Source organism: Pipistrellus kuhlii, unplaced genomic scaffold (genome assembly GCF_014108245.1).
Source record: "Pipistrellus kuhlii isolate mPipKuh1 unplaced genomic scaffold, mPipKuh1.p scaffold_m20_p_9, whole genome shotgun sequence".
Lineage (NCBI taxonomy): Eukaryota > Metazoa > Chordata > Mammalia > Chiroptera > Vespertilionidae > Pipistrellus > Pipistrellus kuhlii.
The window spans coordinates 42,245,306-42,272,129 of NW_023425595.1; the positions used below are offsets into that span (position 1 = coordinate 42,245,306).

Below are 26,824 nucleotides of genomic sequence, written 5' to 3' on the forward strand. Positions count from 1 at the left end.
TTTAATACCTTTATTCCAGATTCCTAATTTTTAAGAAGAAGGATAATGATAGAACTCACATCATGGATAGCTATGAGGATTGGGGGGGGGGGAGAAAATTTACGTGAAACACTTAACAAGCATGGCACAGTGTAAACACTCAGATACATCTCCCTCTTACTTTGTTATATATTGATCACTGTCAATAAAGTTCTACTTCTTGACTTTTATGAACATTGCTGGGTAGAATATTCATAACTATAACGTAACTAGAGGCCCACTGCATGAATCTGTGCACTGGTGGGGTCCCTCAGCCTGACCTGCCACCCTCTTGCAATCCAGGACCCCTAAGGAGATATTGAACTGCCAGTTTCAGCCTGATCTGATCCAACATCCCCTGAGAGATATAGCAATGTGAAAAGCAGCAGGCAACCAGGGAGGAGCCTGTGCTAGGCCAGGCCAGGCACCGCGCTGCTCCCACAACTCCGTGCCCCACTGCACCTGCCACCGCTGCTTCTGGCTGAGAGACGCTCCAGCTGTAGGAGTGCACTGACCACCGGGGGAGAGCTACTGTACTGAGCGTCTGCCCCCTGGTGGTCAGTGCATGTCATAGCTACCATCCGGTTAGCTGGTCGCTTAGGCTTTTATATATATAAACTAGAGGCCTGGTGCATATATTCTTGCACATTGAATGGAAATTAATTAGAAGGTGGCTGGTGGGAGCAGGACTGGGCAAGATGGGCCAAACACACCCTGGAGTCAAACTCCCATAGTCCCTTCCTGGTGCACATGGGGCAGCACTAAGGGTTGAAGGGCATCTGCAGAGTGAGCAGGGTCCCTCCGGCAGATGGCGCCCCTCGGCCTGGCCTGTGGGGATCGGACTAAAACCAGCAGTCCAACATCCCCCAAGGGGTCCTGGAATGTGAAAGGGCACTCTGCAAAATTACTGTTCAGCAGCTCCTATGTTTTTTGTTTTTTTTTTTAATATATTTTATTGACTTTTTACAGAGAGGAAGGGAGAGAGATAGAGAGCCAGAAACATCGATGAGAGAGAAACATCGACCAGCCGCCTCCTGCACACCCCCCACCGGGGATGTGCCCGCAACCAACGTATGTGCCCCTGATCAGAATTGAACCTGGGACCTTTCAGTCCGCAGACCGACGTTCTACCACTAAGCCAAACCGGTTTCGGCAGCAGCTCCTATGTTAAGCATTTGCCCCTTGGTGGTCAGTGTGCATCATAGCTACCAGCCGGCCAATCAGCTGGTCACTTAGCTGATTATATATATAATCAGCTTCCATATGACCTCCATGCTTTTGTTCTAGATCTATCCTTTGATGATCTTCTTCTACATGAAAGGCAAAACTCTCTTATCCCCATGATCATTTCATTTTGGTTTAACTACACTAATAAAAGAGAAACATGCAAATTGATCAACACTTCTTGATGCCCACCAGCCAATCAGGAGTGAGTATGCAAATTAGCCCAATAAAGATGGTGGCAGCTCCACCCCCCAGCTGCTCTGGGCCTCTAGGCAGCATGCATGCAGGTGGGGAGGGACACCTGCTATGAGGGGGAGGGCAGGGGGGCGGAGGGAGCTACAGGAGCAGCACTCTGGCTGTAGCAAAGACTGAAGGCCCTGGTGGGAGTGAAGATGGAAGGCAGCAGCCAGAGCAAAGGCCTGGGTCCCAGATGCTAGCTAGAGGAAAACCAGTGCCAGCAGCCAGGGGAAGAAAGGCCTATTGCACTAATCTTTGTGCAATGGGCCTCTAGTGTACCTATAACAATTTAAATTCTAAATCCCTTGATATGTATTTATTCATTGACTCACTCATACAATGGGGTCTCATTCAATCTGTATCCCTACTACATGGCATATATAGAAACTCTAGGTACTCAAAAAAGATGTGTATAAAAGAGTGAAAAAAATGATTAAGTGTTTCTTATGCCCCCTTTGCTTCCTTTTACCCAGAACCAATCAATTCTGATGACTAAATATTTGCCTCACAGGGAGTCATTTTACCACAGACCTAGCAAAACGTTAGAAAACAAAGCCATTTAGTGTTGTACTGCAGGTTGAATGTTCAGTTCTAGGTAATAATATTGTTTCAGGATTTCCTTTGGCAGCAGTCACATAACTCATATTTAAGAAACCTGGTCCGTGCTCCTATGAAAGTTTGCACCCATCTCTACATTATATATTGATATTTAGCTGCATGTTTGTGCTTAAAACATGAGTCTGCATTTTAGAGGGTGAGGATTTGATCTCACTCATTTCGACATCTCCCAGAATAAACAGATATCCTGGTATAAAGTGTATAATCAATATGTGTGGGTTGATGTTGTCAAATAATCTGACAGCAAACCAACCCAAGCCAAACAAACACCTGGCTCTCGGAAACCATGAGGAACAAGTCATTTTAAAAGAATTTTCCAGATATCTTAGACTTTAATCTTTTAAAATAAGATTTTTATTTTGTGCAGAAGCTTTTCCAAAATATGCATATACTTTTCTCTTAAGGAAATCACACTTAAAACAATTAAAACTGCTTTGAATATCAACTTTTTTTATATCAAAATAATTGCTCCAGAAAGTTTATTCCACCCAAAATGGTCACAGACTCTGGTGTTTTTGTGTTTTATGTTTGCTTTTTGCACTTTAATTTTATTTTCCTGGCTTATTTTACTACCAAACAGTCAGATTTTACTCCCCAGACTCAGGAATGTGTCTGCCAATAGCAATTGCTCCCTATAGTTAATAGCTTTCAAGAAGATAAGAAATAACAATTATCGCTTAGGAAGTGGACAAAAGGGAACTCTTGTGCACTGCTAGTGGGAATGTAAACTGGTGCAGCCACTATGAAAAACAGTATAGAGGTTCCTAAAAAAAATTAAGAATAGAGCTACCAGAATTCCTCTTCTGGGTATCTAACTGGAAAATTTGAAAACACTCATTCATGAAGATACATGTACCCCTATATTCATTTCAGTATTATTTACATTAGCCAAGAATGGGGGGGGGAAACTAAGTATTTGGGGGGGGGGGAATGGTAAGATATGTACACATATAATACCTTAATTAAAAAATGAAAAGAAAAAAAATAACCTAAGTATCCTTCAGTGGATGATTGGATAAAGAAGATGTGGTACATATATACAATGAAATGCTATGCAGTCATAAAAAAGATAAAATATTGCCATTTGCAATGACATGGCTAGATCTTGAAAGCATCATCTAAGTGAAATAAGTCAGATAGAAACGGACAAGATCTGAGGTCACTCAAATGTAGGCTATAAACAATAAGCAACTTATTGTATGATGAACAAACAGCACAAACAAACAAAAAATTCCAAGATACAGAATGATGGTTATCAGAAGAGAAGGGGGTTGGGAATTAACAAAGATGGTAAAGGGAGTTAAATATATGGTGACGAAAGGAGGCTAAACTTTGGGTGGTAAACACACAAAGTAGTATAGAGATGTTGTATTACAAAGATGTATACTGACATCTATGTTAAACAATGTTACCAACAATTTTAATTAAGAGATTTTCAACTTAAATCATTTTTTAAAAAATATTTAGCAATGTGCTAAGCACTTTATTTGCATTATTTTACCTAATCCTAAGAACTTTCCAAGAGAGTACAGAACTGGCTCTGACTGCTCAGAGCTCTTTTGCTGTTTTTACTAATGTGTTACTTATGCGTAAAGCAGGATAATTTAGTCCAAATATCTGGGCTGTAACTAAACATAGCTAAATTGTTACAATCCCTTTTCTAGAAAACCCCATCCCAATGATTTTATTTCAGCCTGCACCATTACAGTGAGAGTACATACTTCACTGTTTACCACTCTGTTATCTTACTTAATGTTTAAAATAACACATAACTGGGACTGCTAATGTGTTTCCAAAAAAGCTGCATGTGGTGCCTATGTCAGATAAATATTTGGTCAGAAAAGTTGGGAGAAGAAAAAGAAAATAATTGATAGTTTTCAAACTAATGGAAAAGAATGTATATTTGTGCTGGGTTACAGAATTATAACTAATGGGTAGTATATCAGGAAAGCATGCTTTTATTCCATCTCTGGGAGAACATTTTAACAACTAGAACAGTCCCACAATGAGGAGTAAACTCTATATCTCAATCCCATACATAAAAAATAGCCGACCTTCCAACCATAGACCTGCTGGCCTATTCAAGTATCCCAGGCAAGCATTTTCCTCAATCTAGTTCTTACTCTGTTCCTTTCATTTACAAATTCACTGCTTCTTTGTTGGAATTATATTTGCATCTGTTACTAAGCCTCCTGGTTTTCAATGACCCTTTCTAAACTCCAGCTTGGATCTGCCCCATCTTCCACTCTCTGCTTCAGACTGCCTCAGAAAATAAGTCTGGCCTACTTGTTAGTCCACTAGCTAACATTTAGCTGACCTGCTCAGGATTCTTCCATAGAAGAGAGATTCTAGATGAAATTGGATGAAGATTAAATGGAATAAAAACTTCATACATTGGATAAGACCTTGGACTATCTGAGTAATAACATTCCTTAAAATTCTTAGGATTCGATAATACCCCAAGAGACAAAAAGAACCAAGAGTACAGATTGTGGAGCCAGAGAGAATTGAGTTTGGCTTCATAATTTTCTATTACATTGTAAAAGATAGTAACTGATAAGAACAACTTCACAGGATTATTGAAAGAATCAAATCAGATACTATAGGTAAGTCTTTGCTATGTAGTTAATATGATTATAAATGTTAACTGATCATAACACTGTTAATGTTAGGCCAGTAGCAAGTATGATGGTACCAGTTCCAACCTCAAATCCATCATAAACAGAGAAATAAAAAGAAAGCAACCTAGATGTCTATCAATAGATGAATGGATAAAGCAGATTTAAAGAATAAATATTTTATAAAGTAAATATATATAAAAGCCTAATATGCTAAGTATCCCACTGTTTGTTTGACCATTTGACCAGTCGCTATGATGTGTACTGACCACCAGGGGACAGAAGCTCCGACCAGTAAGTTAGCTTGCTGCTAGGGTCCAACCAGTCAGGTCTGGGCGAGAGGGTACGGATATGCCCAAGAGTCCTCCCAAGGTTCCTTCCCAGCTGATTGGCCCTGATTGGGACTGGGCAAGACTGGCTGGACAAACCCTAGAGCAAACCTCCCATGGTCCCTCCCTGGCTTCTAAAATATTTCTTCTAACTAATTTCCTCTCCCTGTGCACAAATCCATGCACCAGGCCTCCAGTGTATATCTAATATAACATTAATCAGACATACACACACAAAAAAATGAAATCTTGCCATTTGTGACAATATGAATGAATTTAGAGGGTATTGTGCTAAGTGAAATAAGTCAAAGAAAGACAAATACCATATCGTTTCATGTATATGTGGAATCTAAACAAACAAAACAAAAACAGCCTAATAGAAACAGAAACCAAAAGGATAGTTAGCAGTAGGGAATTGGTGAAAAGGGGAAGGGGAATATAATCAATAATATTATGGTAATTTTGCACAGTGACAGATGATTACTAGAGTAGTGGGGTGATCACACTGTAAAGTATAAAAATGTTGAATTACTATCTTAGACACCTAAAACTAAAATAACCAATATAATATTGTATACCAACTATACTCAATTTTTAAATTTTTTTTAAAGAAATGGACTGCTTAGGATTAAATTCAAGACCTTCTACTTACTAGCTGTATGACGTTGGGCAAATCATTTAAACTTTCTGCACCTTAGTGTATTCATCTATAAAATCAAAGTAATAATAAAACCTATCTTGTATGACTGTGATGAGAATTAAATGAGTTAATATATGTAAAATGCTTAGCTAACTGCCTATGCTATATGTGCTGTGTAAGATATTATTAAAATGTATCAGTACTTACATCAGTCAGGGTTCTGCAGAGAAACAGAAGCAGTAGGAGAGAGAGATTGATTTTATGGAATCATAAAATTAACTTGCAATTGACAAGTCTGAGATCTATACGGCTGACCAGAAGTCTGGAAAATGGGGCCAGAGTTGGTGTTGCAGTCTTTTGGCAAAATTCCTTATATGGGAAACATCAGTTTTTGCTCTTAAGGCCTTCTACTGATTACATGATTCCTACCCACATTATCCAGAGTAATCACCTTAATTTAGGTCAACTGGTTGTAGATGCTAACCACATGTAGCAAAATACTTTCACAGCAACATCTACATTAGTGTTTGGTTAAATAAATAGGCACTATGGCCTTTTTAATTTGATACATACAGAACTTACCATCACAGTACTGTAAAGAAATCTCATGCAAATTGTACCTTATACATATATTTAAGAAACTAGAGGCCAGATGCATGAAAATTCATGCACTGGCGGGGGGGTGGGGGGGGGGGGTGTCTCTCAGCCTGGTCTGCCCCTCTCACAGTCCGGGAGCCTCAGGAGTGATACACAACCTGGCAATCAGGATAAGGCAATGCCCTCATTACACCTCTGCTGCTGCCACTGCTGGCAGCGCAAGCCACAGCCACCCTGGTTACCTCAGCCTCGGGCGACCCTGGGGACTGAGGGTGCATCCAGCCACACCATGCACCTGCCACACCCCCAGTGGGGCTGAAAGAACTGGGGACCTCAGCAGGGCCGAGGGGACTGGGCTTGTCCATCTTGTGGCTATAGGTGTCGCCATCTTTGTGATAGCATGATGGTCAATTTGCATATTCCCTCTTTATTATATAAGATTAGTGCAGATAATGATTTGAGACACTAATGGCTTTGGGTTTATGACTGACTCTTGTAAACTCTATACTAGAGAACTCCTTAGAATTCCTTGCTATATTACATAATTAATATAATATCTGATATAATTAATTTTTCATCATTTTATAAAGGATAACCACAACCTATTTCAAAATAAAATAACATTTTCTCCTTAAATAAGTAGCAAAGGCTTATTCATATAAGACAGAATCTTATGTTATTTATTTTCAATCACATTTTATATATATAAATAAGTCATATTTACTAAAGTAAAAATGAAATTAAAACTGACAATAATAATATCTGTGAAAATTTATCCGGGACCCGTTTGGCTCAGTGGATACAGCGTCGACCTGCGGACTGAAAGGTCCTGGGTTCGATTCCGGTCAAGGGCATGTACCTTGGTTGGCGACACATTCCCAGTGGGGGGTGTGCAAGAGGCAAGCTGGTCGATGTTTCTCTCTCATAGACATTTCTAACTCTCTGTCCTTCTCAATTCCTCTCTGTGTAAAATCAATAAAATATATTAAAATAATAATAATAATATCTGTGAAAATTTCAGAAAATGTTTGTGCATTAATATAGATTTTCTAGTCTCCAAAACCCTAGAACTACCATCCAATTCTGTTCTTTAACACTGTGACAAATAGAATAATTCTATATCAGAAGCTTTCTGAAACACTCCCAATTTCAATTACTTCACTCTATTTCCATGCATTTATAATATAGTTTGAAAACTATGGCCATTTAGATAAGACATACATTTATATTCTATTTATCCAATGAAATGTACTGATTAGCTACTATATGCAGTAATCCGGACTAGTGCCAAAAGGATGTAAACCATATATACAGGACATACTCCCTGACTCGTTAATAATGAAGGGGAGTTATAGCCTGCTCACAAATAACTATAATACAATGTGAAAAGTGATAAGCTCTCTAAGGGAAAACATTGCTAAGCCAACTTGAAGCAAGAAGAGTATAATTCTTGATAAGAATATCAAGCCCTTTTAAGGTTCCCATATAAAGCCTCTATGAACAGGGTGTACTAGTAAGGCAGGTAGACTTCCTTAGATCTACTGCAATGCTATATAGGCAGCATTACATCAGGCTGATAGAGTATGGTGACTGGAAACAGTTTTTACTGTTACATTTTATTATCCAGTTATTGATAGTTCCACCTCATGAACCAATCTCACCATAATATTTTCAGGGAGGATTGGCTTCCATATATTGCAAGCTCCCTTCTCTATAGGAGCAAAACTATAATATAAGGAGTCTGAAACCTGCTCTATCATTTATGCCCTGACGCCCTGCCTATTGAATAAGGAATGGGATTATAAAATTGCCTAATTACAAAAATGGCAGAAAATAAATTTTTAAAAGAGAACAAGTTATTAAAGTGGGTAAGCAATGAACCCACATCACATCTGCAGCAGGAAAGAAGATAGTCTGTACAACCTGACCATTCTCTCCAAGGCTGCTAACAGCCTAGTAACATCTCTGATTGTGATATTAGCACCATCTGCTAATCAAGTTCCATGCACAGAGAAGAATGTGGACCTAAAAGACAACATGTTAGCCCATAATAATCCCACAATCTGCCACATAATGAGTACTTCAAAAGACTGAGTGGACTGTGGACCACCACAACCCATTTCTATACTTTTAACAACCTTCTTCAGAATTTTACCTAGAACCAGGGACCTCTTCCCTCGGTCAGCCAGGAGATTAAAAGACAGGCTTCTAATATAATATAATATATATATATCCAAACACTACTTTTTCTCTGCATCAAGGAAAAGACACTTAATCATCCACTCAATAAACATTTATTATTTACTGCCTAACAAGCTCTGAACCCTATCATGACTGTAGGAATAGACATAATACTCGATATCAGGATGCTGACAACATAACAGGTGAAACACTTGAGCACCTAGCTCTAATACAATATGGTGAGCACTCTAACAGAGGCCTGAAAGGCACACAAAAGAGAAGAATTTACAGGAGAGAATAACTTGTTCTACTGAAGGTCTTTCATTATAAGTTTGGTGATAGAAAAATAGCTCATTAAAAGATGAAGATGAAAATGTCCAGATAAAAACAAAGGGGAAATATTCCAGACCAAAGAACAAGGTTTAATTAAGACTTACCATAAGTTTGGGCCAGACTTTAGGCTATGGAAAAACAATTAATAAACAATGAGTCTCATCAGGTAGTTTTTAAACTGTTGAATTGTGGAGGCTGAGTTAAAAGAGAAAACATTACATTATGAAGATCAATTAGTAGTCTGTTGCCAAATCTTAGTTAAGAGTCTGTGCAAGCCTGAATTATATCAGTGGCACTACAAATAGAGAGGAAGGTCCAACAGACAAATTTGGAAGTGACTAATATTAGTGAAATATTACAACTAAATATCTTTGCACCATCTCAATAGTATATCTATTATAGAAAGGTCCAGTATTTCTAGTATTAATGTAATCCAATATTATTACATTTGGATGAATTGCATTAAAAAAATGAAGGACTCTTACCATTTTGGATCATATTATTAGAGTTCAGTGAGAGTATTCAAAAAAAAAAAACAATTACTGTAAATCACTCATGGATACTGAGCTAATATTCAGCCTCAGCAAAGTAACCAGCAGTAAGTTACTCACAGGACTCTTGAGGCAATTAATTTGTAATCAAGACTTTCCTTTCTTTTATAACTTAGTTTGTGTGTATTTTCTAAATTTAACCTAAATCTCTTCTTCATAAATCCTATTACCCATGAGAAATGATACTTGTAAAGAAAAATCTACTACTCTCCAAATTGGGTATTGCCTAATGTGACAGCCATCTAATTGGTTTCCCTGCCACTGGTTTCTCTCCCTTCTTTGATCTATGATGGAAATGCTGCCAGCTTTATCTTCCTCAGCAAAGCTGATAATGCCACTTCCCTGCACAAAAACTTTCTATGGCCCATGACTGCCTAAAGAAATCTAAACTCAGTAGCACTATAATTGAAGCTCCCAGTCAGAGAGAAGCACCTAATCCATCTTATCACTCTTGGATCCCCTGTTTGTTACACCTGACTCCTCACAGTTCATAAAGCCTTTCTCATCTTTCCTGGGAAGGGGCATGGGATGTCAGACATTTGTTTATTAATTCTCGTGTCACCACATTTTACTATGTGACTCTGATCAATTTACTTAACTTCCCTGAGGCTTAGTTTCATCTTCTGCAAATTAGAAATAATAATATCTTTCTATTACCTCAAATGCTCTTTAAGATAAAATGAGCAATCAATCAATCAAATACCTTACTGGATTGCTATAGAAATTAAGAGATAACATACAGGGTAGAGGTAAAAGAGGTTTACTGTTGTGAGTACATAAAACACAGTTTATTCTTGTATTCTTATGTATTAACTAGAGGCCCAATGCATGAAATTAATGCAAAGGTAGGCTCTCCAAGCCTCCACTGCCTTGGCCCTCGCAGCCCCAGCTTCATCAGAAAGTTGTCCTGATGGTTGTTCCACTGTTCAGTGTTCGGTCGATTAGGATATTACGCTTCTATTATTATAGATTATTGTATTTTTTTCCATATGAACAACTTGACATACCTGTTTCCACAATCTAAGTCCTAAGCATTACACAAAGACTAGTGCTAAAGCTCCCTAGCCATTAAGTCATTTCCAATACTCTGGTGAAAATTAGCCCATTTCTCCTATAGAGTAATGAGAAAAGCATTGTCTTAAAAGCAAATGTCTGACATTTTCATCACTTTCTCACAATATGATCCTGGACAATTTGCTTATCCATAGCTTTCTCATTTCTAATATGGATAGTGTCATCAACTCTACCTGGCTCAGCAGGCCATTATGAGACTCAACTAAGATAAGTGATATTTAAAAAAATTTTTTTTTTATTGTGTTTTGTTGTTGAAATTATTACAGATGTCAAGTAGGAGATATTTTTTAAAAAAATAACATAATGGTCTATAACACATGAGGTACTGTTATTCCTACTAAAGTATAAGATCAAAGAGCCTTGGTCTTACTCATCTTGTAACTGATATACAGAAAGATATCAAGTTCAAGACAAAGAGTAAACTATAATCCAGATCAAGAAGGAAAGGATTGTAAGAAGGAAAGAATCAAATAAAAGGGAAAGGTGAAGGAGAGCTGAGCAGAACTGAAGCTATGAAAGAGAAATATGTTCCTAAGGGTGGCTTTTATTTGCCAGCCAATCTGTGCAAAAATAGATAGCAGCTTAAAGATGCTACACAAAGGTGAAGACACAGCAGATATCCTGTAGGTGATAAGGGAAAGGACAGAGAGGAGGGAGAAAAAAGGAGGGAAAGAAAGGGAGAAAGGGGAAGAGAAACAGAAAGGAAGACAGTACATCATTCCTTATAAGAGCTGGTTTCTGCTAAAACCGGTTTGGCTCAATGGATAGAGCGTTGGCTTGGGGACTGAAAGGTCCCAGGTTCGATTCTGGTCAAGGGCATGTACCTTGGTTGCAGGCATATCCCCAGTAGGGGGCTTGCAAGAGGCAGCTGATCGATGACTCTCTCTCATCGATGTTTCTAACTCTCTATCTCTCTCCCTTCCTCTCTGTACAAAATCAATAAAATATATTTTTTTAAAAAGAGCTGGTTTCTGTGCCTCTTGCCAGGCTGGTATTATTATTTTAAAAAAATGAACTAGTAGTTAAAGCTTATGTATGAAATCACTTACTTTTTTTTTAAGGTTCTCTTTCCCTACGGGTGCCTTTTCTCTCTTGTTCACATTTCTCGCATCTTCCCTTTAGCATCATTTATCTCCCTCTCACCATTTCCCAGAACAAGTACTTTTTGTCCATCCACACTCTCAAATAAACAAATAAATTAACAAACAAATACTAAGGAAAAGGGAAAACCTACTTCTCTTATTTAGATGGCAACTTGTAGCTCATTTAAAAGCTTACTGACCACTCTGTTGTATTGCCCGACAGCAGGCATGCCCACTTTAGCTGGCACTACTATCACACTCTTCTATCCCACCAAAAATGTCCAGGGAGAAAATGCCAAATAGCAGCAGTGGGCATATGAGAAGATATTTGTGCACTAAATAGTGATGATGATGAGATTATCTTATGTTCACATAGTGCTTTTGCTTTGCAAAATGCTTTCTCATCTGTTATTTGATCTGGATTCTCAGAAAGGACTGATGAAAGAGGAAAATAAAATCCTATTTTTACCTTACATTTTAATATAATGCAGTTTTACAGCATCCAGGTTTCAAAGCTCACTTATATCATTTTTGTATTTGATTCTTAACATGAAGTATTTTTCTCCATTTATTGATGAGAAAAGCAAGACGCAGAGATGTAAAAGAACTTTCCACAAGATCATTATCAATATTGCTACTATTTCTGGATTATTTATTAGGTTCAGGAACTGTACAATAAGTACTTTATATACCTCGGATATTAATCATGACCTACAACAATTTTATGAGGTAAATATTATTATTTTAACATTTTGCAGATAATGGAGTTGAAGTTCAGAGAGGTTAAGTAATTTGACCATGGCTACAAAACTAGCAAATGGCAAAACCAAAATTCAGACAGAGCTCTCAGATGATTTTTGATTTTTCTGTTATGCCAAATTGCTTCTTTCTTGGCACAGTGCTATAACTGCAACATGGTTCAATAATTAATTGTTCAGTAATATAAAAATGCTTTCTTTCTGTCACCAAGTTAGACTTACTGCTTTGAGCTCAGGAACTCAGGTTCTGTGGGGGGAAAAAATAGACTAAAGTATATAAATTCTTAAAGCAAAATTGGGGAAGATGCTACGCCCATATCTTTCACAAAAGAATAAAATATAGTTAAGCAGAAAATTTACATAACTGGGAGCTACAAACTCTTCAAGAATCTCTCAGTATAGAATGATAGAGGAGAGAAATAAATCTCTTATAGCTCATCAAAAAACACCTAAGGAAAAAAACAAACTTTGGGTTGTATGCTTATTTTAAAATGTTTTAAAATAAGAAACTTCACTGTATTCCTAAAATAAAGACTGAGTGAATAATTTTTATCATCTCAAAAATTAAAAATAAAGAGCTACCATACAACCCAACAATTCCACTCCTGGGTACATACCCAAAAAACTCGAAATCATGTACATAAAGATATATGCACCCCTATGTTCATTGCAGCATTATTCAAGATGTTGGAAATAGCAAAAGTGCCCTATGATAGAGGACTGGGAAGATTCAGATGGCCCTTGCTAAATGTGTAGAGCAAACTTTAATATACTATAGTTTTACATAGGAAAAAATATCCTAAGCCAGAATAATATACCTAAACTTTTCAACAAATAATTGATAAAATGGAGGGGGGTTATTCTGTGTGCTGGAGAAAAAGTAATAGACAGAACAGACAAAAACCCTTGCCTTCATGAGTTTAGATTTTATTGAGAAGGGAAAACCAACATTTAATTCTTGTGAGTCCCAGTTTAGAAGAAGAAACTGAGATATACTACGGTAGTAGAAGGGTTAATTTCCCCAAAGTCAAGCAGCCAGTACAGTGGTGGAGACTGGATTCAAACCCAAATGGTCTGACTACAAAGTCCTTGCTCTTAACAACTAGGTCATAATGTCTCTCTAATGGATAATGATAAGTGCCATGAACAAAAACAACTACAAGAAATGGTAACAGGGGTGCTGGGCAGGTGAAAAGGTATTTTAAATAGAATGCTGTAGGAATCACTGAGAAGGTGACATTAAAGCCTTGAAAAAGGTGACCCCCCCCCCCATCTCCCCCTTCCCCCCTGTGAAGTTCCATGTTTCATATGATTCAGAGTTTGGGCTCTGGAATATGGGGGGAGGGGGGGCGCATGCAAATGAAAGAGAAAAAACAAGAAATAATAATTTGGTAATTGGGGAGCCAGATGGGAACCCATCCCAAGAGGAAGGACTCTGGTTGGGCTCAGGCCTTGCCATCCTTTTATTCAATTTGGGACACACCTGTAGTCCTTAGGCAGGCAATTTCTAGTAACAGACAGAATATCTTATCAGTAAGGATTTACATGACTTATCTAGTAGGGAAGTTGCTTCAGCTACCATTGTCTGGACTAAACAGTGGGTGTACAGCCATGACCTTTGCCAGGGCTCAAGGGTCACCAGCCTTCGAGGTTTATTGTCCAGGCCTCTCTGCTAATGAAGATAATAAGCAGCTTCCCACAATGCCCACCTCAAAACACACACACACACACACACACACACACACACACACACACACACACACACATTTGGAGGAATAGCATTTCAAGCTAAGGACAAAGCAAGTGCAAAGATTCAAGACTCTGTGTTTGGGAAGCAGTAAGGAGCTAAGGAAGCTGTACAGGAGTGAGGAGGAGGAGGAGGATTTCAGATCAGAGAGCTAGCAGAGGTCACAAAGGTAGGAGGTTTATAAGCCATTGTAAGGAGTTTAGCTTTTACTCTGAGTGGGAGGATCCTGGGAGGTTTTGACAGTGGAGTGACATGCTATGTTTTATTTTCTATCAGAAATGCTAAAGACCTTGCCTCTGTAAAGATTTCTTGATTGCATGTACACTGTTGAAAAATAAGGCAGTAGAAAACCAATCACTGAAATTATATTAAATATGAGATAGTATCATAATATACGCTATAAAAGTCCAATCTAATTTCCCATCATTTCTGGCCTATTTTATAGCAAAAACAGTGTAGAAATAGGTACTACTATAGAGTAAAAAAGAACTACTGAGTTAGATTGAGCGGGAAGATGTGCATAAATTTTCACAAGTATCTTTTAAAAAGAAACTTTTCACTTGGTACAAACTTCCAGTTATAAGATAAATAAATACTAGATACGTAATATACATGATGACTATCGTTTGCACTGCTTTATGGCATGTTTGGAAGTTGTTAAGAATGTAAATATACCAAGAGTTCTTATCCCAAGAAAAAAACCTCCCTCCCCTTTTTTGTAGCTTTATGAGATGATAGATGTAAATTATTGTGATAATCATTTTATGATATATGTAAGTGAAGTCATTGTGCCATGGACCTTAAATTTCCACAGTGCTCTATGTCAATTCCATCTACATAAAACTAGGGGTACTTTTTTGAGACTCAGGCTTCACTTTATTTCCCCCCCCCCCCCCTGTTTCTTAGAGCCTGATTAAGGGATTTCTGTCCACTACCCTCTTTATAGCAAATTATTCTGTACAAGCCAAACTTTAAAATTCAACAAGCAGGATAGCTGCTAATATCAAAGCAGTGAATATTTCTGCATCTGTGGCTGAAGGATGGAATGACTTATCAACAATGGGTTCTCAAAGATCCTTTTTACTCCAATCATCCTACATGTGAGTTGCTGTATTACAGACCTCTAGAACTTCCAGGCATGGAAGTTCAGAAACCACAGACTCTATACTTTTGTTTTTAAATTCTAAAGCTATAGTCTAGGTAGAAAACTGGAAAGATTTACAAGAATATGCAAGTCAGATGGAATATGTTTCTCCTCTATTATATATGTATACACTCCACCTCTCTCTGACCAAAAATCTCATGTTAAAGAGTGAGAGAAAAAGTTAGAAGGGAAAAGGGAAACTTTGATGAGAATCACTTCAACTTTGATCTTCTCCCAACCCTAAGCCTTTAAAGAAGTTCCCTGGCACCAATAGGGAGAAAAGCAGGAACAATGGTAAAGGAATATTCAGGTAGAGGATCCTGAACAGCCTCCCAAAACTCCATTGCACTCCAAGAAAAGCAGGAAGCAGCCATGAGATATAGCCTAGTAGCACAGTGCTCCTTTTGCTACTAGGGTTTACCCATGTGGACATGAAAGACAGAGATGGAACTTTTTAAGTGAATAAGCTCTGTGGTCGGAATGAGGAGGAAGAACAGGTGGTAGCATGGGCTGTATAACTAGAGACCTGGTGGAAACACATACACCTCAGCTGCAAATGGCAACATAAGAACAATGACTCCTGGCCCAGTTGGTGTGGTTCAGTGGTTGAGTGAGCATTCACCTATGAACAAGGAGGTCATGGGTCAATTCCTGGTCAGGGTACAAGCCTGATTTATGGGCTCCATCCCCAGTGTGGGGCAAGCAGGAAGCAGCTGATTAATGATTCTCATCATTGATGTTCCTATCTCTCTCGCCCTCTCCCTTCATCTTTGAATTTAGTAAATATATATATATATATATATATATATATATATATATATATATATATATTTCATAATATATATATATTATTAAATATATATATATATATATATATATATATATATATATATATAACTTAATATATCTTTAAAAAGAACAATGACTCCTGAAAATTATAAAGGAAATGTCCCAATAAGAATGATCTCATAGTGGATGCCAATTAAGAACCATGATGCTTCCCTTCAGATCTCTCCCACCAACATCATTCAATCCACCACTAACCATTGAGGCATTGTCCTCAACAAAGGGATGGACAATATTACATAATGTCTGCTCTCACTGAGCTGCTGAGGCAGAATATATGCACCAGGGAACAGTTTCCTCTGACAAAAAATAAATTAAAAATGGTGGTATAGGGAAAGTGCGGAAATGATTAAGAGTAAAGCAAAATGCTTTGAGAGAACCCAGAACTGACAAAGATTATGTTTTTACCTTTTGGCAGATTCAAAGCTTAATACTGGTTTCTGTAAACATATTGGTTCACAGAAAAATAATATTAACATTTCTATGCTGTATTCTAGTTCCTTAAGATTCCTCTGTGCCAGGTACTGTGCTAGACACTCAGTGTCCTTGTGGAGCCTTCTACTGAGGGTGGCAGACGCCATCTTGGCATTAAAATATCACTGACATCTTGCAGCCAGAAGACATTTGGTGCGCCTACATGTCTTGAAAACACACAGTCGAATGGTTATTTGCCCTGAACTTTTTGTTCTTATGCTACCAGGTTTTATCTTTACATTGCCAAAATACTAGAGCCCGTTTGAAATGGCTCTACTAACAACAACAAATATGGAACACTAAGTTAAAACCTAAATTCATAAAACCATTATTTTGACCATTAATCTTGGCTTTTGCCTCATACAAGTAAACTGTGGTTGTAAGAGGATACTTCCTTTTGGGTTTTCCTGCATTATCAAAGATTTTGAAAAGCCATGGATGTCTTAATAAAACCTCTTGTTCTCCATTTAAGTCTGCATCCTGGGGAGACCCAGCTATGAAAACAGAAAAAGAGAAGCACAATGGGCTAGGCAAGGAGTCCGATGGGTAAAAAGAAGTTGAAAACCAGAGGATTCTTAAAGGGTCTTCTTTCTCGTTCAACATATAATTCTTGAGCCTACTATGTGACAAACACTTTGGTGGGTGCCAAGAATCGCTGCCCTTAAAGAGCTTACATACCCTTCCCAGATGCTTTAAATAAACTCAGCTTGTTCAAAGGAAAGGACGCAGGTGAGAATTAAAAAATATAACAAGCATTTACACTATATCGTTAGAATCTACCCACGTTGTTGCCCCTTATTCTACACTTTTCTGGTTATGAACTTCATTTTGGTTCTATTTTTGAATTACTGTTCTTCACATAGAGCATTACAGTAACAATTTAATTTGTACTCAATTTTCAAAATTCGACTTTGGAAACCAACCCCTGCAAGACAAGATCCTTGGTTATCCTCGCTCAGTACACTGAGACGCCAAACAAAGCTACATTCCCTCTGTGCCGACCTTCATCTTCAATAACAAAGACCGGATAGACCTGTCTCTTTGGCTCACACAGCCCATGGAGGAAGAACAATCAGAGTCATTTCAGAAGCACACTAAATGGAGTTAAGGTGCATTCATGCTCTGAAGTTTTAGATATAACTGGCCAACATTCTAACCACCAGAGGCTGTAGACTTTCTAAACAAAAGACTTTGAGATGCATAAAATAGAGGTGTTTTTTTAAAACCTCTATAACTGCATTACATTAACTCTGTTTTGCCTATCTTGATTTTGACATTGAAAAATAAAGGGCTAAAAGACTATGTGGATTTTATTTCATCATTCATCCTTACTTTGCAGGCATATGTTCATAAACCAATTAAAAGTCCTGGCAAGACTTAGGAAGAGCAGCAACACCTTTTGCTGGGATGGAGGTAAGGTAAAATCGCAACAACATGCATTGTCAGTGGAAATGTGAAAGGTGAAATTAGTCTGGCAACACTTATTCAGATTAAGTACGCATGTTCTTGGAGCCAATAATGGTACCCCTGAGACTCTATCCTATAGAATAAAAGCATCAGTAAATTAGAATGTACATGCAATCGTCAGATTGCAACATTAATCATAGTGGCAGAAAACTGGAAGCAGCAAATTCCTATTGACAAGGGAATGACTGAATAAATTATGATATACCCACTCTATGAAATTATACATCCATCAGAGAATGAATCAAAACTATATCAGACCACGTGAAGAAGCATTCATATAATATGGACATTTTTTTTTGAGAAACAATTACTTTCACAATTCTGTGAGCATATATATGTATGCATTTTCCAGTATGAAGAAAGATATAGAGATATAGATAGACATAGATATAAATATAGATATCAATACAGATATAGATGATATAGATATATAGAAATAAAAAGATAGATAGAGATAGAGGTAGAGATAGAGATAGAAAACAGAGATAATCTCCCACATACATATATATAGTTTATGTATGAATGCATATTATATGAATTATATGGGGGCAGGAGGATTAAACAATTAAGTTGTTGAGATGGGTAATCTTGCATGTAGGGAGGGCAGAGCTAATGCAGCATGAACAAGAAGTGAGTGAAAGGGGAAATGTGTAAAAAATGGAAATTACTGTGTGAGCAAAATTAATAGCAATCAACAAATTAAAAATATTTCAATAATTATGACAAGATAACATTATTCATAAATAAAATGCTCTTACAAAACAATAAAGATCTAGCAGCACTTAGAAGAATGGACAAAGAGCCTGAGTGAATCACAAAAATATATATAAATGTCTAGTAATAATAATTTTAAAAGTTCAGTCTCAATAATGAATAAATAGCAATTTAAAGCATTGAGTAACAAATTTTTATTAATTTGAGAGAATATTTCAAATAATTAATGCTACTAAGGTTATATGTAGCATTTTCAAACATTGCTGGAAGCACCATCTGGCAAAGCACTTTGACAATTTTGTATCAAGAACCTCAAAAATGTCAATATTCTAGGACTCAGTAGTTTCATTTATAAAAGTGACCATAATGAAATAATAAGAAAAGCCATGGTTTATATATTTGGCTGTCCATTTCAGTGTTATTCATAGTAGAAAATTGGAGATAGCCTAAATATTGGACAAAGAACTGCTATGTATGTTCCAAATTTTAGAATGTTATGTTAATGATATAATATGGGTAAATATTATTAAATTTAAAAGTCATAAAAACACTCTTATATTGTCCCAATTTTTATGTGTAAAAAAACACTAGCCCTAGCAGGTTTTGCTCAGTGGATAAAGCATCAGCTTGAAGACCAAAGGGTCCCAGGTTCAATTCTGGTCCAGGTCCATGCCTGGGTTGTGGGCTCAGTCCAATGTACAAGAGGAAGCCAATCAATAATTTTCTCTCATCATTGATGTTTCTATCTCTCTCTTTCTTGCCCTTCCTCTCTGAAATCAATAAAAATATGTTTTTAAAAAGAAAACACGAAAAAAGTAAAAATATTTATTTCCAGATTTGAAATTATGATTTTTTTAAACTTTTAACTATTTCCTAAACTTCTCATAGTTGGCATCTATTAATTAACACATTATTGTCATTGTTAACCTTTTTTTCAAGTATGATCATTAGATTCATTCTTACTCAGTTTCCAAATCAATTCTGAGCAGGACAGAAAGTACACCACAGGTGTAAATCTAACAATCCCAAAATTCAGCAATCCAACTGCTATTGATTAGCATTGCATCCCATGTAGCTTCTAACTCACAACCCCAATTGTGTGTGTGTGTGTGTGTGTGTGTGTGTGTGTGTACTACTTACTAGCTGCCTTCAAAATATTGACTATCACTTATAAGTTCAATGATTTGCCCCTCGCTTCATATTAATCCTCAGTTATTAACCAGAGACATATCTCAACTTGCCTTCTTATCTTTGGTAACTGTTACTTTCAACAGTAGTATCCAAACTTTTTGATCCTATAGTCCTACCTGTAAAAACTTGTTGAACATACAACTCTAATAATGCTATAATTACTTTTAAATATATATATATATACACACACACACACATATATATATAACTGTTAACATATGTTACAAATTATCCAAATATTAAAAATTATAAAGAATGTTACTAAAAATACAAATTATTATTTTGTTCCTACACCCCAATGGATCATGGCCATGCTATGGAGATCACAGGCTTAGACCACACTCTTCAACCCCACTATCCATCGCTTTTCCTCATTGCATCTGGAATCACGTTCTGAAATTCAAGAATGCCTTAGATTTGAGTCAATTCAAACTATGACAATATTCATAACAGAACTCACTTGTCTAATGTCAAGTCATGTCCTTCTCATGCCCTATTTTATCTTTTAGAAAGATATTTCATCTGTATTTCATCTACCTAATAAAAGAGTAACATGCTAATTGACTGTATCTCCTTGATGCCCACCAGCCAACCAGGAGTGACTATACAAATTAACCCAACAAAGATGGTGGGTTAATTTGCATACACAGGCACTGAGCAGCTGGGGGTGGGGTAAGATGCTTGCTTTGGCAGGCGTTCAGCCATTCTGGGCCACTGGGCAGTGTGGGAAGGTGGAAAGGCGGCTCTGGGCAGGAGCAGGAAGGCGGCTCTGGCCAGAGAGAAGGCGGTGCTGGCAACCAGGGGAAGAAAGGCCCATTCTCACACAAATCTTTATGCACCAGGCCTCTAGTAGATGAATAATATATACAGTGACAAAAGAAAACTTATTCAATATCCTAAATTCAATTACAGCAGACAGGAGGGCGGGAGCAAGAGACAAGGGAAATTAATCTGTTAACAGTCATATGCCAAAATCAACAAAAGACTGCTCACATTCCTGATTGTATGTTGAAACTTTGAATCAACATCCAGAGAGCTATCTAGAAAAAAGAGCCAACCACCAGACATCACCACCTTTTGCTTCTGCATGAACATGCTGGATTGTTGCCCACAATCAATCCAAAAGCATTTAATACATCTTCCTTATGAACTATTCACCTATCCCAGAACTTTCTCCACTTCACATTTCCTCCACACCCCCCTTATTTATAGCTAATGTAAATTTATTTAAAACAACATATCTTTCTTCCCCAAACTCACTGGATAAATGACCTCCATCACCCTCAGGATGATGGACATGTTTGTCTTCTCCAGTTAGCTCTGCTGCTGGATGTCCAGGGACTACATCCTTTTCCCGGCTAACAAGTGGCTCAATAAATCCTTTTGCTCAGGACAACTTTAACAGTATAACTATATTTCTACTATTAGTGTTACCATTTGTTAATAATGATTGCTACTTCTTTACTTTCATATGTCATAACATTAGTTAGCTCTTTCAAAAGTTTCAGTGACATACCTCTGCAGACTTTTGGAGGTTATCATGGCACGGAGCAAGAAGGGATGTCTTCTCCCATTTCTGTGCAACTTGATTGGCTTCTTCTATCTTCTGCTCATAACTTTTTTGAGAATTCAGCAATGTCACCTCATAAAATTCCTGAATATCTGTGAAGAAAATGTAAGGAAAGAATCAAACTGTAAGGTAACACCTCATAAATGAGTATATGGACAATTTTGCTGATTAAAGGAAGTGCATAACCCTGGTCAGGTGGCCCCATTGGTAGGAGTGTGGTCCCCATGCACCAAAATGTGTCAGGTTTGATTCCAGTCAGGCACATTCCTAGATTGTGAGCAAATTTGATCCCCATTGAGTGTGTATGAGAGACAATTGATTGATGTTTCTCTCTCACATCTCTCTGTATCTTTCTCCCTCTCTCTCTCTCTCTCTCTCTCTCTCTCTCTCTCTCTCTCTCTCTCTCTCTCTTTCTCTCTCTCTTTCTCTTCTTTCCTCTCTCCCTGTCTCCATTCCTTTTTTTTTCTCTAAAAATAAATAAAAACATATCCTAGAGTGAGGATTTGAAAGTACATAAATATGCATTTCAAAGAAAAATAATAAAAATAGAGAAAATCCTGAAAATTGCATTTTTGCCTTCATGAGAATTCTTATAGCAACTTTATTCATAACTGCAAAAACTGGCAGAAACCAATATGCCTTTCAATTGTTGAATGGATAAACAAAAAAGAAAATTCACATGATGAAATACTATTGTACTTAGCAATTAGAAGGAATGGGCTATCAAATCATGCAAAAACATGAATGAGTCTTAAATGCAAATTGCTAAGTTAAAAGACTATACTTCTCATTTCCTACAATACTTAAAAGCAAAACGAAGGCAGTATAATAATCAGTGATTGCTAGAAGATCTGGGACATGGGAGGAGGATCAAATAGGTAAAGCACGGGTTGATGGTGAACACCTAACAGGAGCATTTGTCAAAACCCATAGAACTTTACAGCACAAAGAGGAAACCTTAATGTAGGCAATTTTTAAAATATATATTTTATTGATTTTTTACAGAGAGGAAGGGCGAGGGATAGAGAGTTAGAAACATTGATCAGCTGCCTCCTGCACAACCCCTACTAGGAATGAGCCCACAACCAAGGTACATGCCCTTGACAGGAATCAAACCTGGGACCCTTCATTCCACAGGCCAACACTCTATCCACTGAGCCAAACCACTCAGAACAAAGAAGGCAATTAAAAAAAAATTATTAGGAGGTCAAGGAATTCCAATATGAAATGCAAAATATAACAAAAGAATCTGTTTTATAAATGTAGGATGCTTTTTTTATATATACACTTTCTTTGTCTTGGTTTTCCAGTGTCTACTCATTTTCTGGTCATTGCCTTTCTTCTCCTAATGCCTTCAGTGAGATTATTTCATATATTGGAAATGAAATAGGGAAAACAATGTGGGATTCATTGGAACCCTCTATACTATCTTTACTTTTCCATAAGCACTAAAGCTACTTTAAAATAAATAGAAGAGGTCAATGGGGAGGAAAAGAGGGGGAGGCATATGTAATATCTTCAACAATAAAGATGTTTTAAAAATAAAATAGGTTATTTTTAATTGCCTTTATTTAAGAGATTGCACAATCACTGTTAGAAAGCTAGCCAAATAACTTCCAAAATGAATGCTTTCATAAATCCATCTTCAGGTTTATGATGTAAATGAGATTAAAAAATTATCCCACAAAGTTAAATGTCATAATTGTTTAACATATGAAGTACAGTTTTGAAGACATCTGCTTCTGACATTATGGCTAAGTGCTCTGCAGATTAACTAGGCACTGGAATGGATGGGATGTTTGAAGCATTACTAATGTTGCAGCAGATGGGGTAGGTCTCCAAGATAAATCTTACACACACACACACACACACACACACACACACACACACACACACCCTAAGCTGAGATCAGATCAGCTAAAGCCATGGTCGGCAGAGCCATGGTCGGCAAACTGTGGCTCACGAGCCACATGCTGCTCTTTGGCCTCTTGAGTGTGGCTCTTTCACAAAATACCACGGTCTGGGTGAGTCTATTTTGAAGAAGTGGTATTAGAAGAAGTTTAAGTTTAAAAAATTTGGCTCTCAAAAGAAATTTCAATCGTTGTACCTTTGATATTTGGCTGTTGACTAATGAGTTTGCCAACCACTGAGCTAGAGGATTAAAGGATGGGGTGGTGCTGAGGACAGGTACCAAGTACAGAATTTCTATCAGCACACTAGACCTTAGATCAGCAAGTAGAAGTAAGGAAGCAAACCCTTGAACTTCCTCATTGAGTCAAGAGCCTAAAGGGATGCTGTTCAATGTCAGTGGCTCCCCACTGGCTATGGCAGCAGCAAAAAAAAAAAAAAGTTTTCTAAAGGAAATCTTAAGGCTGAAGGACGCTCATTGATTTGGATCAAGAAATGAGCTCACAATCAAAGATCACAAATGCTCAAAAAGCATGTCTCTATGGATGAAATTCAGCAGGAATAACTTAGGTTTAGATGACCAATTATTGTTGATTTTTTAATTTTCTCATATAGAACATAGAAGAGATATGTAAAGTGTTAAAGAAACAATGATCACAATTACAATGATGAGCAAATAATAAGGATCTAGTAAGTATAAGCAGGCAGAATGAGGAAAACAAATATAACTTGTGAAAATTATAAATAGATTAATGGATAGCAAAAGAGATAGACTGGTGTGATATATAATAAATATAATAAAATGCTAATTATAGAAATTATGTGTGAGTACATAGATGTTTTGTGTAATATTCTTATAACTGTTATGTTTGAAAACTTTCATAATAAAATATTAGAAAATATGTAATTAGTTAAAGTTAAAAAATTAGCCAGGACCGGTTTGGCTCAGTGGATAGAGCATCGGCCTGCGGACTGAAAGGTCCCGGGTTCGATTCCGGGCAAGGGCATGTACCTTGGCTGCGGGCACATCCCCAGTAGGGGGTGTGCAAGAGGCAGCTGATCGATGATTCTCTCTCATCGATGTTTCTAACACTCTATCCCTCTCTCTTCCTCTCTGTGAAAAATCAATGATATATTAAAAAATAAATAAATAAATAAAAATAAAGTTAAAAAATTAACTGATGGGTTAAACAGCAGATTAGAAAAAGCAAAGCAGAAAAATATACCCAAAGAAATTACCCAAAATAATTTACAAATTACCCAAAGTAACACAAGAGAAAATAAAATGGAAAAAAAATAAAGCAATATCAAGATGTATAGAGGATACATGAGAAGACACACTATTTTTCTAATAGCTGTCTTCAGGGAGAAAATAGAGTAAATAGCAAATGATGTTTAAAGCAATAACAGATATGAAAATTTTAGAACTTATTATATAAATGCACATGTCCTGAAAGTACAGTTTATACTAAAGATAATAAATAAAATCTATGACTAGGATTAGACATATAATAAAATCGCAGAATACGAAATACAAAGCAAAGATCTTAAAAGCAGAGAAAAAATGAATTAGATTTCTCAATAATAATGAAAGCCAGGCAACAATAGAATAATAACTTCAAAGTTTTGAGAGAATATAACTATTTATATAGGCATGAGTTCCTTTGAAAATCATACATCTGATTATTAAAAAAATGAAAGAACTTACAGCTGAGCATATAAAAAACTCTTAAAATACAGTACACAGGAAACCAAACAATCCAATTGAAAAATGGGTAATAGACTTGAATGGGTGTTTCACTAAGAAAATAATCGAGGGCAAAGAAGCACATGAAAATATAATCAACATCATTACTCTAAGAAAATGAAGAATTAAAACCACAATGAAATAACACTACCTAATTTTTAGAATGGCTAAAATTAAAATGACCAATCATAACAAGCACTCTCACAGGAATGTGAAGGAACTGGAACGCTCATACACTGGTGATGAGAATGGAACATGGTACAACCACTTTGAAAAGCAGCCTGGCAGTTTCTTAAAAAGTTTAACATACAGCTAGTATGTGATCCAACCATTTTAGTTTTTGGTATTTAGATAAATATACATGTCCATCTGAAAAGTTAAATCTGGAAGCACCCAGATGGTCAATCCATAGATGAATGAATAAACAAATTGTGTTCATACAATGGAATGTTGCCCAGTAATAAAAAGGAACTATCTGTACAAACATCATAAATGAATCTCAAAATAATTATATCGAATGAAAGAAGTCAGACAAAAATGAGTGCATCTTGTTTAATTACAGTTATATAAAATTGTAGAAAACAATCTATATTGACAGAAAACAATCTGTGATTGCCTGAGAGTTGGGGGGAGGACTGGCAGAAAGGAGTGAAGGAGAGGATCACAAAGGGTCAAGAGGTTATGGATATGCTCACTAACTTGCTTGTGCTAATAATTTCATGAAACTCTATATTTTTAGGCACCCATACATACATATATGAAAAGGCATACAGACCAAAGCAATGAAACGCATGAAAAGATGTAAGGACCTCAGTGGAAGGGGATAAGTAAAAAAATGTGATAAGGGACAAATGCATAGGTAGATGCAAATTAATCTAGTTCTACATTTGGCAATGATTTCAGACATGTTTATTTTATTATCATGCTACATATAATACACATAAATTACATATATTATTTTATTCGTATTGAAATTGCTTTTTAAAAATAATGATGAAAAACTGTTTCATGGATATTAAGACTGATATTAAAAAGTTAAAATACTCAAATTTTATGCCCAGCTACCACTTTATTCTGCCACTAGCAATAAAGTAGCTGTGAAATCATGTTTGAAAAAGGTATAAGCACAGAGGGTAAAAGCCACACAGATATAAATGCCTCCAGATTTTTAAATATAGTATGGCTTGGTAGGATATTAACTAAGTTGACAAAGGTCACAGGAATAAGGAAAAAGAAAAATCCAAAAAATATGTATCCATTATCTGCTCTTAAGAATCAGTTAAAAATATAAGTAAAACATTTTTGCACACAGTAAAATTTCAAGACTTCTTTGCATCAAATTTAAGGATGTAAATGCTTTCATAAGCAGCATTTGCAAGTTTCCAAATTTTAAAATGTTAGGTGATAAGTTATCCAGAAATAGAAGCATATTTATCATACTCATTTTAAGGATTCATACCAAGTTATAATTTGAAACATAATGAATAATGGTGACTTGATCACATTTAGAAAAATGCTCTGGACAGTATTTTAATATTAAATTTGAAAATCTTCATGAACTTATAACCCCCAAAGAATGCTCAGTCTACTTAATTCCTTTGTCTACATATTCTCCCTGCCTAAGCAACTACTAGAGAGGAAGAAGTAATCTTTTTTTTATTTTTTGTTAATCCTGACCTGAATATATTTTTCCCACTGATTTTTAGAGAGAATGGGAGGAAAGGAAAGGAAGAGAGAGAGAGAGAAAGGAAAAAAA

General features: G+C 36.6%; 1 protein-coding gene across 1 annotated transcript in view; it reads right to left on the reverse strand.

Annotated features, from left to right (window-relative positions):
• Positions 1-26,824, reverse strand: part of DLG2 (discs large MAGUK scaffold protein 2) — a 1,831,272-nt gene that overhangs the window by 1,566,738 nt on the left and 237,710 nt on the right. Inside the window, exon 3 of the mRNA XM_036427307.2 lies at positions 21,360-21,505. Within this exon, the coding sequence (XP_036283200.1) occupies positions 21,360-21,505 (146 nt within the window). The remainder of the gene's footprint in view (positions 1-21,359; positions 21,506-26,824) is intronic.